At 47.3% G+C, this 17042-nt stretch overlaps 1 protein-coding gene across 1 annotated transcript in view; it reads right to left on the minus strand.

Moving 5' to 3' along the window:
* Stk24 (serine/threonine kinase 24) overlaps positions 1–17042 on the minus strand; it is a 99729-nt gene that overhangs the window by 7070 nt on the left and 75617 nt on the right. The window contains exons 3-9 of the mRNA XM_031362797.1: positions 16553–16609; positions 9891–9999; positions 9338–9495; positions 4169–4354; positions 1992–2137; positions 1505–1628; positions 774–842 (exon numbers count right to left, since the gene is read on the minus strand). Coding sequence (XP_031218657.1) covers positions 774–842; positions 1505–1628; positions 1992–2137; positions 4169–4354; positions 9338–9495; positions 9891–9999; positions 16553–16609 — 849 coding nt within the window. The remainder of the gene's footprint in view (positions 1–773; positions 843–1504; positions 1629–1991; positions 2138–4168; positions 4355–9337; positions 9496–9890; positions 10000–16552; positions 16610–17042) is intronic.

Here is a 17042-nt window from a genome sequence, read left to right on the forward strand (position 1 = left end):
CAGGCATGAAGACCAACTTCAAATCTTTTTCCTGAGTGTACCCATAAGCGTGGAATAGTCCAGAATCTCCCGCTTCCATGTGTTAACAAACATTTTAGAAAGTTCTCAGCTTTGGTCCCACAGGGTGCTAACCTAAGTACAGTAGTTTCTTTGTCCTATCTCTTTGGGACACATGGAGGGACTGGCCAAGGCAGGGAGGGCCACAGATGCAGAGCACTCCCTGACACTCCCAGCACAGGATTTGAAGACTACTCTGAAATCTGTCACTCACCTGCCTCTGACCTGACCCACACCTAGGTGTCTCAAAGCAGAAGCAAAGACAAGACAGGAGAAGCAGGGCCCTCCATTTCTCCTCGACTTTGCTAAACTCAATGAGCTCTATGTCACTCATGTTTGCTGAGCTCCAATGATTATCCAAAGGGCACTGAACACCCAACTCTAGTTCTCACCCTAACCGCAGGGCACACTGGGAAAGCAAAACAAAAAAAGGAGATTTCTTCCCCCTTTGGTTCTCTACAACTTCCAGAATATTATCTCATTTCCAGAGGATTTGAGGTGGCTACTGGGGAATGATTTTAACAGTTTAAGTTCAGTAATAACCTACACACTTTTCCCTAGTCACCTGCCTACCTTGTGGAAGGCAGGGTCCAGGGCCAACGGTCACCATGGTTTTAATGTCCCTAACTTGTACTGACAGCCACCCACAGAAGGACAGCTCTGGTCCCCTCTTCCTCCCTTTCTCTCCACCCAAGAATGGCAGCCAGGGATCTTACCTCCGCAAACAGAGGAGAAATGATTGTGGATAAACACTGAGAGAAAGGCCTCTTTGGGATATCTTTCATCTTGGGGAAGGAAAGAAAAGGGGGCGTTAGAAACAGGCAACACTTCAGTAGGCAAGAATTCTACCAAGGATGACTAGAGTCTCCAGCCTCCCCCTGAGGAAACAACCTCTGTTCACTATCTCTGAGTGAGACTCTCTCGAAAGGGGCCCCACCCATGTAGCTGGGAACCCACTGCAAGATGCCAGGCGTGAGCTCCCCTAGGCACAGACACAGGTTCTGCACGTTTTGCTGATGAAACCCTAGAAAGCTGAAGCCAGGTACTCCATATGGCCACAGGGAGAAACCCAACCCCACTCTCTGAACTAATCAGCTCCTCCTGCCTGTACAGTCACACTGACAAACTAATCTAAGTGGAAAACCACCTCATCGACATGAAGTCTATACTAAGTGCCAAAAGGAACATACTGGTCCACCATGTGGCCGAGGGTCAGGAGGACCCAGTGTTACACACAAGGTGAAGGCAAACAATTCAGCGCTGAGCACCCACACTCAGGCCCGCATCCTAGTCCTCAGATGGCCAGACAGAACACACTTTCTTTAATGGGCCAATTCCCTAAGGGCAAATGCCATGGAGGAGCTGCTCAAGGGCACCTTGTTTGCTCTCACAGCAGGCTCATGGTGAACGGATTCCCCAGTGCCACTGGCTGGTGGGTATGTGGTACCTTATTTCTTTCCAAATCTGAGGGCTGAAGAGTCCCGTTCTCCAGATTCTTGGGATCTTTCTCCCGGATTGTAAAGATCCAGTCCCCAGAGTCACTGCCTCCCGACGCCTGGCCATCTGTCTCCCTTGGAACAGAAATTTCCACCAAGTTCACCAACCAACACAGGCCAAGCCAGGGGCTGCACTGCCCAGAGGAATGACCCTACCACCACCGCCGCCACCACCGCCGCCGCCGCCACCACTGCCCCTGCTGCCTCCTGCACAGAGCAGCCACGCCACGCCTAAGGATCCACCTGCTACTTCACTATTAGTCTTTTTGGGGCCTCAGTGTCTCTGAAGGTTCCTCCTCTGGCCATGGCTCTAAGCGTATCCTCTCTTTTGCTCTCCCACCCTCACCCTGGCCACAGCTACACACACAAAAGCTCACCCCCCAGAGCAGCAGGGCCCAGCACGGCTACAGGCATGGAGAACCCAACAGAGCAGCTTACACATCAGAGTCTTCCGAGCTGGAGTCCTCGTGGCTCTGCTCTGCCTTCCACCTCTTGTACCTGTCGATGAGCTCAGTCAAGTAGGATGTCTTCTTTGCATTGCGGATTATGAATTTGTGCTTCAATAATTCCTTAGCGGTCGGTCTCTAGAAAACACACGTGTCAAAATAATCATCACGAGATGAAGGTTCTCCTTCATCCCACTCTGTCCCATTTGAACAGACAAGACTTCTGGGTTAAAATGCCAGACAACTGCACCACAGAGCAGCCCTGGGTTCTGCTTCTGAGCCTGCTCCTTGCCCAGGCTTGCTGGAGAAATCATCATACCCGTGCCCAAGTATGCAGCACAGGGAAAATGGGAGTTTCCAACAAAGCCTGAAGCATCCCCCGGAGGAGCAGCAAAGCAAAGCAAGAGAACTCCTGCAAAGAACTGCACAAAGAACTTCATGGGTACTGTCTGAGAGAGCTCATCTGTTTTTCACTTTGTTTCTTATGATAAGTGGTGGTTAAGGGAAACACACATTCTTTATGATCTCCTATAGTGAGTTCATGGATCTGACTCATCTAAGAAGAGGTTGGGGCAGGAGTCAGGAGAGACCTGACTGGCTCCTGGCTCCTGCTTGTGTTCCCTCAGTCACCAGCACTCCCACCTTAGAAAAGTAGGTCCATGAGGCTATCCCCAAGCTGGTGACTAGGACTGTGAGCTTGATCCCCATCCAGCATGGCACAGCTCCAACCAAATAGCCTAGAGAGTTGAAGCCAGCAGCTTCCCCATCTACAGGCAAAAAGCTCCCCAAGACACAGAGTGGCCCAACGAGGGACAGAGAGCAAATTCACAGAGATGCCAGCCAGGTACACCACTGTGTCACTTGCTCCAAAGAGTCAAGAACAGCAGTTTCTTCTAACAGAAATCTCAGAAAGCCCAGGTTGCCTCAAAGCCCCACCCCCACCCCGCCAACGCCCCCATCTTTTGGCTGTGAAATTCCAAACATCCCAAGTGTTCTCAACTTTGCAGCCTTCACGTCTGCAGGTCCAGGGGTAAGCCCTAAGGTAGAGGAGCCGAGGGTGGGAATAAACAGTACTGCACATGCTTAGAAGATGTGCACACATTTGCGTCTCTCTTCCACGACACCGTACGGCACCATGATATAACAAACACCTGGACTGCCGTGAAAGACCACACCCACCACCACCTGATACCTGACCTAGTAACCAAAGGCTGACCCGCTGGCCTCAACCTGCATCCCCTGGTAGAGCTGACACAGTGTTGCCCATCCTTTTTAACCCCTTTGCCAGAATGGGCTCCTGTTGGGAACCATATGATGCTCCTGTGGAATTCATCTTTTCTCACCATTTTCAGACAAGAGCTAATGAGGACCCTCCATGAGTATTCTTCAGGTTCAGTGAAGCCCTTGGCACAGCTAAGTCTGCTCAAAGAAACCCAAACCAAAGCTAGGGCGTGGAGTGCTACACACAGACTGCCTTCAAAGAAAAGCCCCAGTTCTCAGAGAACAATGAGGAGAGCTCGCAGTGGTTAAGGTCACAGGCTTTGGCACCACTAAGCACAGAGAGAAGAGGTGGGGGCGGGGCGGCGGGGGTGGGTGGCTCATGTGCACCCTGTGTGTCTGTTTCCTAGCTAAGTATTTGCTTCCTTTATTTTGAGTCTACCCCCTGCCATTGCTGAAGTAGCTTTCTAGTTGTACAGCCTGATCTTTCTCTATAAATATTAAAAATTGATGATCCTACTTACAATACTAAGTAGAATATTCTTCAGGCTCAATGAGGTACGGAGATGCTAGAAAATCTAAGGTAAAATAATTACATCTTAAATCCCTAAAAGGCAAGAGGATGACAATGGCAACAAAGAGTGAGCATCCGTAATTAGGAAAGCCAGGGCTTCACAGAGAAACCCTGTCTCAAAACAAATAAACAAACAAACGAATGAACGAAGGTAAAAAGGAAATATAGAAGAAAGGGAGGGAGGGAGGGAGGGAAGGAGGGAGGGAGGGAGGGAGGGAAGAAGGAAGGAAGGAAGGAAAGAAGGCGGGTGGGTGGGTGGGTACTGAATTTATCTGCCAAGACTGGAGAGATCAGGGAGATGGCTGGAGACAGCAGCTAGCACAACCCCAACAGAAGACATCCAGACCAAGTTGAGACTCCAGGAAGTGTGCACTCACAAAGCTGGGCTCCTTGTTGAGGCAGGCCTCCACGAACTCCTTGAGGGGTTTGCTGTAGTTCCCTTCCAGCGTGGGAGGGTTGTTCTTTGGGATGAGGAATAACACCTTCATGGGATGCAGCTCAGAATGTGGTGGCTCTCCTTTGGCCAGCTCTATTGCTGTGATGCCAAGGGACCAGATGTCTGCCTGCAAGGACAAAAGCATCTTAAAAAAATGTAACAAGAGCACATTCAGACAAACGTGAGGGAGGGGCAATACACGTGCTTCAACCTCAGGAAACACAAGCCCATGGCAAGCCCATGGCATAGACTTAACACAGGAAACAAGAGGACAGATTTTACGTAGCAAATGCTCCATACAAATACAAACTTGCTACAGCAGTGATCCAGACTGGCCACCTCTGCGGTAGGCAGCAGGCCTGTGTCGGGTGTGCTCCTGGAGTCTTTCCGGAAGCAGCAACAGTAACAGGAGCACGTGAACAGGAGGAACCTCACCCCTGGAGCAGTACCTGGTACCACACTGCAGTTCAGACCTAGTGGGCCCCTGGTCTCAAACAGCAGTACATAATCAGGGTCAGAGTCCATAATCGGGGTCTTACAACACTAGACAAACAGCTTTCCCTTAGTCCTGCGAAGGGACGACATTACCGCTGCGCCCAGAACCTAAAGCATTTTTGTTTTGTTTGATGGCGTTTGCAGTGCCGGGAACTGAACCGAGGGGCTCACTCTAGGCAAATGCTCTGTCAACGGTAGAGAATGTTTATTATAAAATGGTCAAACACACAGACATGGACCACACTGATATAATCATGCATACAGCACACAACAGTAATTGTTGCTCTCACTTCCATTCAGAGTTTAAGTATTGTGACTTGTACAGCACTCAAGAGGCAGAGGCAGGAGGATTACCACACATTTGAGGCTAGCTCAAGCTATATACACAACAAAATACTAGATCTATACAGCAGGATCTTGCCTCAAAGACAGACAGACAGACAGACAGAGGCTATCTTGACACCTGCCAGCCCCACCCCCAGTACTTCAACATGCCACTCAAATAGAGTCCATCTACATCCTGACACTAAAATTAGCAATACCAGTAGTAGAAAGGGAGCTTCTAGCTTGGAGCTTTCCCAGGCCATGTGCTGGCCCACATTCTAGGCAGCACTGCTACCAGAGTGAGTAAAAAACAAAAAGGGTACTTTAAACTTCCAGTGAGTTTATCAAGGAGTATCTACAATTATTTAATATCATGTAATACCTGAGCCTTTCCAACTGTGTTAAAACCATAAAACTTCCCACAGCTGCTTTATCTGAATTAGGATCCAAAGTCCTCATGTCCCAAATGATGGCTAGGCTGCCCAAAGTCCTTTAATCAATAACAGTCTCTATTGCCAATTTCCCCAGTACCTTTAAGAATGACATCTCAAGTCCTTATTCTGTGTGTCATGTCCCTTTGCCCTGGTTGGATTTCTATCAACTTGACAAACTGGAAGGAGAACCTCAATGGAGAACATGCCCCATCACACTGACTTGTAGGCGAGCCTATGAGGCATTTTTCCCCCGGATTAATGACTGATGTGGAAGGGCCCAGACCATTGTGGGTGGAGCCACCACTCCTGGACAGGTGGTCCTGGTGTGAGAGGAAAGCAAACTAGGCCAGCCAGGAAGAACCAGCCAGCAAGTGGGATCCCCCCATGGTTCTGCTACAGTCCTGATCCGACTTCATGAGGGGCTAGACATTTTAAGGTGAATTAACCCCATCCTCCCCAAGCTGCCTGTAGTTACTGTAGTTATCTCAGGACTAAAGCCCTCACTAAGCACCCCAGACACCTGATGTGTTTCTCTCTCAGTGTGTCCCCAGACTAAGGTTCTGTAGACTCTGACAGACTCTGCACTAGGACAGCCCTGCTCTCCTCTCCAACTGCCCAAGTCCCTGTGCTTGTCACCTCTGTGCACTGTACGTTCCTTAAATGTTCACTGTATGAAAGAAACACAAGCGTCAGGGCAACTTTTACAGCAAGCAGGGCTGTCGGGAGCTCAACCCAGTGAAACATGACAAAACACGGCCAAGAGGATGTGGGGACAGGGTGGAGAGCGGCCAAGAGGACGTGGGGACAGGGTGGAGAGTGGCACCACCAGTCTAGGCCTTACAGCACAGGGGGTGAGTGAGAGAGGCCTATGCAGAGGCCCATGGGACCAGGACAATTTCTGGCCGTTACCTGGAGTACCCTCGCTTGCCATTCTCTTGAAACCTTGTGAGCACCAGAAATCCCCGCCACCATGCCCCAGTCACAGCCATGAAGGTGGCAAGAGGAAGAAGAAAGTCGCACAGGAAGAGGAGGAGGACTGAGGCAGGCCTGACTCTCATGTGCTCCCTCTGCCGTCCTCATGACTGCCGGCACCTACTCCATGCTCTCAGGCACAGCACATCCCACCATGCACCAGTGGACCTCTGGCAATGGCTCTGCACCCAGATCTCTAGACTTCACAGGCCTGCTCAGCATACCCAGTTACAAGGCCTCAGGTTAGCTGTGCTCTGACTACACCTGGAGGCGGCAATCCTGCAAGGAACTGGCCCTGCTTACTCAGTCCCACCTACACTGAGTGACAGCCCTGGCCTGCCAAGCAACTTTGGAACATCCTGAACCCAACCAGGAATAGTGGCAGACCACTGTAACCCCAGCTATGGATGGCAAGAGGAAACGAAAGTTCAAGACCAGACTGGGCTCTCTAATGGTGCCCGTCTAAACCAAACCATGAAATATTTGAACCCACCCAGGTGAGAGGTGTGTGGCAGTGAACTCTCAAACGCCCAGCATTCCCACACCCCTCTAGTTCTAGCTTGGCTGAGCTGCTTACCCCCAGGACTTATGAAGGGACCTGTGCAGTCTTTGTCTGCCTCTAATGCCCACTGACAAACCTAGATATGGAGCTGGCACATCCTGGACACCAAGCCATTTGGTATGTGATCCGAAGCCATGAAACACCCAAACATGTTTAAACAGAATGCACCCCAACAAATGGGAGACCAGGAAGACAGAGGATGCCTCTCCAAACAGCTCAGATACCAAACCCCAACACACATACCTGCTTCTCTACGGCTACACTTAGGAAATGTGGCACCTGAGGGTTCGGATGAGTCAGGTGAGGGATGGGGACAGTCCCTGTTCAAAACAACGAAAGCTGAACTACACCAAGGATCCACTTCAGAGAGGTATCTGGTATGGCAGGGAGGTCAGGAGAGCTCTCTGAGAAACAAGAAAGTGAGCTGCCCTGGGTACAAGAGAATTGGGCGGCCAGAGCCCCAAGCAGTAAGGGGCCATGGCTGACAAGCTAACTTGCTCTAACATCCGGAAGAGAATGACCAGTAGAGCGTAAGAACCTGGATCCTAGTCTATCTCCTACCAAAATCCAGACACAAATCCAAACAGAAAACAGTGGACCCGGTCTTCCTCCGTGACAGAACTCAGGTAAAAGGCCAAGAGAAGACTGGGCTTCAGACTAGAAGTAGCCATGGAGGTGATCCACTTTCCAGAAGACAAGGAACCACCAGGCAACAAACGCAGAGACCAGGCCTCACTAACCTAAAGTATGCTGGATGACAGGGCCAGAGTTCCTACCCAGTCCACCACACCACCAGTTTCTCTGTGAGCCAGAATGAGGGATACCTGTATCCTCACCCACAGGGACACACCACATGACATATACCTTACAGTAGTACCCAAAATTCCGCAAAAGAGTTATCCTAGGGCTGGTGAGATGGCTCAGCGGATAAGAGCACTGTCTGCTCTTCCGAAGGTCATGAGTTCAAATCCCAGCAACCACATGGTGGCTCACAACCACCCATAAAGAAATCTGGTGCCCTCTTCTGGTGCATCTGAAGACAGCTATAGTGTACTCATTTATAATAAATAAATAAATAAATAAATAAATAAATAAATAAATAAATAAATAAATATTTTTTAAAAAGTTATCCTATGCTTCACACACCATTTAATGAGGCCAGAAATCTACTACTCACAGGAGGGTCCAAGAAAGAAAGGAAAGACAAGACACGTATTCTAACACACATTTGTAATCCTAACACTTGAAGGCTGAGACAGGAGATCACCAGTGTGTCAGACTGTCCAGCCTTAGCTACAAAGCAAGACTAATTTAGGGTTTGTTTTGTTTTGAGGGGCTGGAGAGATAGATAGCTCAGCATTTAAGAGCACACACTGCTCTGCCAAGAATCCGAGTTTGGTTCCCAGTGCCCATGTCAGGTAGCTCACAACTGCCTAACGCCATCTCTGGGGATATGAAGCCTCTAGCCTTGCAGAGTGTCTATGCACAATTCACACAGACACATAACAAATAAATAAATGAATGAATGAACAAATAAACAAGTAAATGGAAAAAAGGCAAGAAAAACCAGTGTTCAGCCCGTACACATTTCTGAGTTAAATATTTTCTGCTTTGAAAGTCTGGTGCTCAGGAAGGTCAATTCTCTCCGATGACCATGTTTATTGTACATAGGCCTCTGACCTGAGCAGACAGTTGGGCCATTTTTGGTCTATACTACAAGATTACAGAAAACTAAAGGACAAAAGCAAACAGTGAAAGCATTAGGAACGGAGCTAACAAGGAGTTGCAGCCAGATGGGGAGGGGAATTTGACTGACTCCTGCTGAGAATACGGATCCTGAAACAAAACAAGAACAAGCAGTTGCTTGTTCACTTGTTCACTGAGGAACCACACCTGCCCACTCTGCTGTGGGATTTTCCAAGGACTCTCATTTCTCTAGATGTCCCACCTAGAGGAGGCAGAGCTATGTCCAGGCCCTGAGCCTCATCCACTGTGCCAAGGGTCTATCCAGCAGCCTTCAAGTGCAGACATGGTTAGCTCTCTATACTAACTGTCCGGACCCCCACAGCCTAAGTCATCTAGGGTCTGCATGTCTTAGAAGGCCCAAGCTGCTCCTCCCTGATCCCCAACATATCAAACCCAGACTAAGGTAAAGACAGCCACCAAGGCCAGATGAACAAGGGAGCCAATGGAGCTAGAAAAGGAAGTCGACATTAACCAAGGTCACAGAATCATCACGGCCTACCTCGGGTACAGAGGGAAGGCCGTATTATCAGAACAAAAGGGTCAAGCATCTGGACGGAGCCCACAGCACTGCTCTCACCTTTGAGTCGTAAGCTGACTGCTTAATGACCTCAGGCGCCATCCAGAAGGGGGTACCCACGAAGGTGTTCCTTTTTATCTGGGTATCCGTCAGCTGGCCGGCCACTCCAAAGTCTGCCAGCTTCACCTCTCCATGTTCAGAGAGAAGAACATTGGCCGCTGGAAGACAGGAAAGGCAGGAGGCCTTATGCACTGTTACTCTCAAGGCCACCCTGAGAGCTGAAGCTTGCTCTCCCCACAAGGCGTGAGGGCCCCTAAGAGCAAGGTGTCCTGGGGTTTGAAAACAGCCCAGCCTGACCCCAGATAGGCAGAGAGCACAGAAGTATAGTGGGCTCTGAAAACAAGCATAGCCCTCACCACCGGGTAGTGGTGGTGCATGGCTTTAATCGCAGCAAGTGGGAGGCAGTGGCAGGTGGATCTCTGAGTCTGAGGCCAGCCTGGGCTACAGAGTGAGTTCCAGGATGGCCAGAGCTACACAGAGAAACCCTGTCTCGAAACAACAACTACAAAACAAAAAAATACAAACAAACAAACAAAAAAAGAGTAGCCCTTACCTTTAATATCTCTGTGGATTTTCTTCTCTGAGTGTAGATAATCAAGCCCTTTCAGAATTTCTCGTAATATGGTTGCAATCTGAATTTCATCTAAAGGGCCAGGCTCTAACTAACAAAGAAAAGAAAAAAGAAAAAAAAGATCATTAGCCACTTGGGAACCACCTTAACAGAATCTAAGAAACAAAATATATGCTAAATAGATAGGATACTTAAAACTGAAAGGTATCTTTACACAAAGCAGACATTTTGCCTCAACAACTGAAATCTAAAAGGTATGCATGCCTTTAATCCTAGCATTTGGGAAGCAGAAATAGCCAGATCTCAGTTGAGTTCAAGGTCAGCTGGGTCTACATAGTGAAATCCTGTCTCAAAAAGCTGAAAAATTTTAAAAAATTCAATCTACTAAGGATGGAGAGAGGAAGACTATAGAAAACATGTTTGCTGGCCTGGTGTGGATGACATATGGACAGACAGACAGATAGACTACTTTTCCTTGTGTCCATGGGACTGCATTTTTGAAAGCCCCTGAAGCACACAATTGCAGCCCCACAAACCACCCTTGGGAATTGGTCCAAGTCACTAAAGCTTAAAGCACAAAAGCAGTTGTGGGAAGCATGTGAGCTGTTCCTTCCTCAGGCTGTCCTCATCAGGACTGCCTAGATCTGCATTTGTGGATCGAGGTCCCCAGCGAGGGAACTCAGGCTACCCTCATCAGGACTGCCTAGATCTGCATTTGTGGATCGAGGTCCCCAGCGAGGGAAATACAGAGAGAGATGCTCAATTCCTAGGACTTCTAGAATGTGTTCTAAAATGCACACATAAAACAACTGTTAGCCCTAATTGAGGGAGTGATTGCTTTTATTCCGAGAAACTCAAGGGAGCTGCTTAGCTTGACTCTGTAATATCAATTCTCCTGAGAGGCTGCAAGACCACGCATGTTACATGTATGTGGTCCATCCTGCCCCCCATCACACAGCACAGTTACATGCACATGTCCGCATTTGAGGGAAGCAGACGGACAGAGCTCTGCTCCATTGTGCACATACCCATTCTCACTTGTGCAGAGCTTTTCACTAACTCCTCCTATCAGCCTGGTGGGTCTAAAAGCAGCTCTTACAGAGCAAGCGCAGTAAGTCAGGTGAACTAAGACATTTTGAAGAGACAATGAATAACATTTTAACCCAAGCTCACACACTCTAATCATTAAAGGAAAGACTCAGCCCTGTTCTTAAAGGAAAAACTGTGTCACCACGTGTGCTGGCTCATGTCTAAAATCCTACCCAGCACTTAAAAGGCAGCCAGAGAGGAGGACTGCCCCAAGTTCCAGGCCAGTCTGGGCTACATCCAGAGACTGACTGCCTCCAAGAACCACCGAGCTCCCGAGACAGTTCAGCAGCTAAGACCATGCATTGATTGCTCTTGGGAGGAGCCAGGATTTAATTCCTAGCACCCACATGACAGTTTACAATCATCCATAACTCCAGATCCAGGGGATCTAAAGCCACTCTCTGACTTCCACGGGCATGGACATGGTACACATACATACATGCAGACACAGGTGCATATCTGGTATACATGCATGCAAAGAATTAGTCATACATAGGAAATAAATCACTAAAAAATAATAAATCCAGAACCAACTAATGCATCCTACTCCCAAGGAAATGAGAGCTGATGTCACTGCGAGTCTCATGGCTGTGTGATGGTGTGACACCCCAAAGGGTGTGAGGGGCTCAGACTGGCAGCTGAGGCCTCTGCTCGTTCTGGTGGTTGTTCTTGTTTTCAACTTGACTATATCCGAAATTAACTAAAACCCAAAACTGGTTGGGCATACCCGAGGGATTTTTGATTAACTGAATCATTTGAAGTAGAAAGATCCACCTTTAAATCCTGGTTTTCCAGGCTGGAAGTCCCACCTCTAATCTGGGCCATGTCTTTGGCAGGCAGACCACATAAAGGATGTGGAAAAAGGAAGCTGGCCCCTGCTCCCTGACGCCCTCACTAGCAAGTCCACTCCTTCGCTGGCATTAGGGTCTACTTCTTCACTATTATATACACTGAAGACCAGCTGAGACACCAGCTTCGTGGTCTGAACAACTACTGGATTCTTAGATATTCTGTTCATAGGCAGCCATTGTTGGATTAGGTGGGCCGTAGTCTGCCAACCATTTTAATAAATCTAATATGTATAATAAACCTCATATACATTTATACATACATACATATATGTGTGTGTATATACATATACACCTACATAGAGAGAGGAAGAGAGAATATGAAAGATTCGTCATAAATAAATAAATAAATAAATAAAAAGAAAGATCCATCCTATAAATTCTGTTGCTCTAGAGAACCCTGACTAATACAATCACCTGCATTATGGCCCAACTCAAGCCTTGTATGGTTTTCTGGTTTGTCTGAGAGGCCTACCCTGGTGTATTCTATAAAGGCAACAATGCCCAGTATGAGCTTTCTCCTGACTACCTACCATAACATTTGAGCCTCTCTGGCTTTCTTCATTCAGAACAGAGCAGAATGGAACAGAAAATGCCAGCGACTTTCAATTATATTTCGTATGATTATATATGCAGAGAAAAATCAGACTGCTTGTATCCACTAGCCTGCTGAAATTATTGGCAATTCTAACCAATATGAGATTCAAATGGTGCACACTATTCCAGGCCATGGTCTGGAACACAGTAATGTACAACGTGCCTGCTCGCTTCATGTCTATCAGTATTCACAGGATTCACCAGTCTTAATTTCCAGAAAGAAGAAAACGCATTGCTCTCGTCACTTGAGAGAAAAAGAATGCAGAGATGGCTCCACACTCCTGCTCTCAACAACAGAATGGGTCCGGGGCTAGAGCAAGACCTCATCCCGCACAAGGTCAGCAACATACGGCTCACTGGGCCCTCAGCTAGCTGCCTGCTTCTGTCCCCGTGCCTCCTGCCCACTTCATGCTCCCTTCCATGACTGACTCTTACCGTACTGGAACCATAAGTAACCAAAAGGAACACTTTCTTCTGAAAGCTGCTTTTGGGGGTGGTGCTTTATCACAGCAACAGAAACACAACGAGAACAGCGAAAATGGACTCTATCCCATCTACCTTCTGACACCCTCCCCCTTACACACGCACACATGTGCATACACACAGCCTCCATTCATCCTCCGCCAGACAACCATCATCAGGGCTCACAGTTACACAACGACAGACCACCATCTCGGGTGCCACATCATGTGGCCTGACGACTCCACTCTAACCACGGAGTGTGGGCAGATGTGGCACATGTCCACTCCACATCTTACCTTGGATAAGACCACGAGAAGCCCTAAATGGTCATATATGTGGGAGGGAAATCCACTTCCATCTTGTGGGAACTGCTGTTCTGGAGTGCCCCCACCTGCTCACCCTAAATATCCTCTCAAATGCCATCTGATTTGTCAGAACTATGTTGTATGTTCACTCTTAAGCTGGTTAAACATCTCTGCCTGATAAAGTAAGCCATTTATACAGCAAAGCCCCTTCATAATCAGATCTCAAGGCCAGCCAGCCCTCAGGTTCTCTGGCAGCAGAGAACTGCCTGATCTTCTAATCAGCTAAAACCTCTTCCTCTCACGGCCCCTCAATGTTCTTCATCCAGCACTCCCTTCCCTCCCACCCTCCTTCCCTGTGCCCTGACTCTACCCTAAAGAAGCTAACAAGCCCTGAACTTCAGGGCACAAGCATGCTCTCCTGTCATGGCGCCCTGGAGGCAGCAGAGGGGACAGACAGCAGATTTCAGAGTACATGCCAAAGAACAAGAGTGAACAAAGGGTCCTACAAATATTTTAGTTTATTATTTAAATTTTAAAATAAAAAACAGATCAACAGATTGAGCACATTCAAAAATCAAATATATGCCTGTTCTATACACATTGCTCTTACAATGTCTGAGCTCTCTTGTCAATCTGTCCATGCTGGATCCAGAACATGGTAGGGGTAGTTTTCTTTTTCTTTCTTTAGCAAAGCTGGTCACAGCGGCATCAGGACAGTCACCTCTTCCCTTATAGGCCCTCAGAGAGCCCCTGAAGGCACAGACTAACTCCACATCAATTAGAGACAATAAATAAAGCCAGTTGGAACTTTTCAAAGAAATGGCCCTCAACTTCATTCATGCAGTGTTCATTAAAATGCATAAAGAGATCCTGATCCTGATTTTTTTTCAATGTTCAGAACATACCCCATTACTGAAGTATTTTTTTTCTTTTTCATCTTTGAGGGTTTGGAAGCAAAAAAGACAGAAATGTGATAAAGATGGAAGAGCAAATCAAGTGGGAGGCGGAAAAGCAGCACCAACAGGCCCCAGGACAGAGAAGGCAAGATCCATAAATCAGCCAGGAGCTGCCATGCTCTTTCCACACCCATTCCACACTCATTCACACAGGAGAACAGACAGATTCCAAAAGGAATTCTATTTCTTTTCATTGAAAACGTTCATTTGGATGGTGGGGTCCAGGGACTCTCAAACCACATGCAAAAAAGTGGCTATCTCTTTCTGCAGTTTCCTCCAGCTGTGATTTCTAAAACTGCACAGACATCAACTCAAGTAAATTTGATTATTGCAGTCCTGTGAGTGAACACACTTAAGCATTTAGAGACACAGAACAGGTGCTCCGAAGGGTTGTCCGTTAGACAGACAGAGTCCCTGCAAACAACTCTGTATGTGCCACAACTTAAATTCACAGTGGATAATAGTCAGTCTAATTGCTCAAAAGAAAGCAATTTTCTACATTCCTGTATTGCCCCCAAGAGTGAAAAAGTGAAGAGGTTTTTTGTGCAGTGTGGATATTTATAGAAAGGACCATGAAATACATTCAGCTAATCTTTTTTTCCCATTTAATATCACAGCTTGGCTTTATACCATATTAACTTGTTCTTGAATTTTTCGCTTTGAACAGTATTTCAAAGAATCTTTATAGTTCGCAACAATGTGCAATTTCCTCAATTAGTGTATTAGCTTTCTGGAGAGACATGTCATTTAGAAGTTTATCCTCTAAAGAAACAACATGGTGCTGTTGCTGTAAGAAAGGAGTTGCTGTCAAAGGGGGGGTGGGGGAATCTCCTTCTTTAGAAACTTCGTAAGATATCCTGCAGCTCTCACCCTTCCTTATCTTACCATGAAAGACTAATCTTTAATAGCTAAAATGAAGCATTCAGCCTATCTGGGGATCACCATCCACAAGCCTACCAGTACAGGAGTCAGGAGCACAACTACATTAATGTTGGTGCATGTAGGTATTGTGTGTGCATGACTGTGTGAGTTTTGTGAGGGTGTGTCTGAGTATGTTTGGAGTCCAGCAATCAACATCAAGTATCATCCTCAAGCCCTTTCTCTATCATTTTTGGATATCAGGTGTCTCACTGATTTGGCTAGCCTGGCTGACCAAGTGAGTCACACTCTTCCTGTCTGTGCCTTGCTGCCCTGGGACGCAGACAGGCATCTCTGGTGCTAGAGTGACAGAGCCTTGAACTTAGGTCCTCACACTTGCGGGACAAACACTACATATCCCCTCAGGCCCCAGACACATTGCTTTTAATGCATGGACACAATGGGCACAGAAGACAAGAGCTGGGCAACAGTGTTTCCAACGAATGGACATAACGGACACAGAAGACAAGTGCCAGATAACAGTGTTTCTAACAAATGGACACAATGGACACAGAAGACAAGAGCTGGGCAACAGTGTTTCTAATGCGTGGACACAATGGAAACAGTGTTTCAGGATGACAGAAGCCACATTTCTATGAGTCCCCCACAAAGCCAGATGTAAAACAGCATATCTTCCCTAACTTCCACTTAACCAGTCTGTGGGCTGACCAGCCTAGAAGGCAAGTCCAGAGAAGAGACAACACTAAGTCAGGCTAACTCTGATGCAGCATGGACACTGGCAAGATCATAGGTGGCCATGTGTATGTACAACACCTTGCCCGATGACCAATTTTCCAATACCTAAAGCCATACCTTAATAATCATACAGTGTCTGACTCTGGGGATGAAAATGCCACGAGATTATGGGGAAAGCTGTTACAGTCTGAAATGTGAAACCACAATGCCAGGGCCAGAGAGATGGTTCAGCAATGGAGAAGGCTTGCTGCTCTCCAAGAAGACTCAGGTTCCCTCCCCAGCACCCACACAGAGGCTCACAACGGCCTGTGACTCCAGTTTCAAGGGATCCAAAACCCTCTTCTGAACTCTACAGGCACCTGGCATTGAAGTGGCGCACAGACATACATGCAGGTATACTCATACAATAAAAATAAAGAGAAAAACATGGTGGTTATTACAGAAATAATAGCTACTCTACCAAAGTTGGTAAATTTGGTCTGAAAAATACACTAGCCAAGCAGTCTTAGATAAAATAATTAATTCCAGGTAAAAGCCCTCATTGCTGCTACAGATTAGATTATTGGTTTATAATGAAATTACCCCCTCTCCCGGTGGCCTCAAAAGCAGGCTTGTAACTTTAAGTTCTATATAAGAAACAAAAACAGGTTAGGGATAGTTTTATGTTTCCTTCAGGGAAAGGTGAAATGGATAGAGTGTTCCTGTTCAAAGCAGGAGGGAGAAGCAGCTGAGGCATGTCACACGGCTGTACTTACAGCCACAGTGGTACTTACCAGATCCAGGGCAGAGCCTCCACCAAGGTACTCCATGATTATCCACAACTTAGTATCCTGCAGAAGCAGAAACAAGAGGGAGTTAGTTTTAAATCAAAACTAGAGAAATTATTTAAGTGGAAAGAATATTTTGTTATTATTTTAGACCCACACGTTTTATAAACACCAAGCAATGCACAGCGTGTAAATAACGACTGCACAAAAACCACCACACACAAAACCCTCCTGCAGTATCTTGAGGGCAGGACTGGAATGGAGCCCTGTTAGAAAACAGGACTGAGGGCATTTCCATCTTGAAACCACTTCACTGGGTGTTCTTCACACACAGCCCAGCTTGAAAACCTGAAACCAAGTCAAGATTTGTAAACAGGACACAGAGAAGAACAGGGCACTTCCCACCCATCATCATCATCATCATCACCACCACCACCGCCGCCGCCACCGCCACCGCCACCTCCACCACCTCCACCACCACCTCCACCACCTCCAC

This window comes from Mastomys coucha, unplaced genomic scaffold (genome assembly GCF_008632895.1).
Source record: "Mastomys coucha isolate ucsf_1 unplaced genomic scaffold, UCSF_Mcou_1 pScaffold9, whole genome shotgun sequence".
Classification (NCBI taxonomy): domain Eukaryota; kingdom Metazoa; phylum Chordata; class Mammalia; order Rodentia; family Muridae; genus Mastomys; species Mastomys coucha.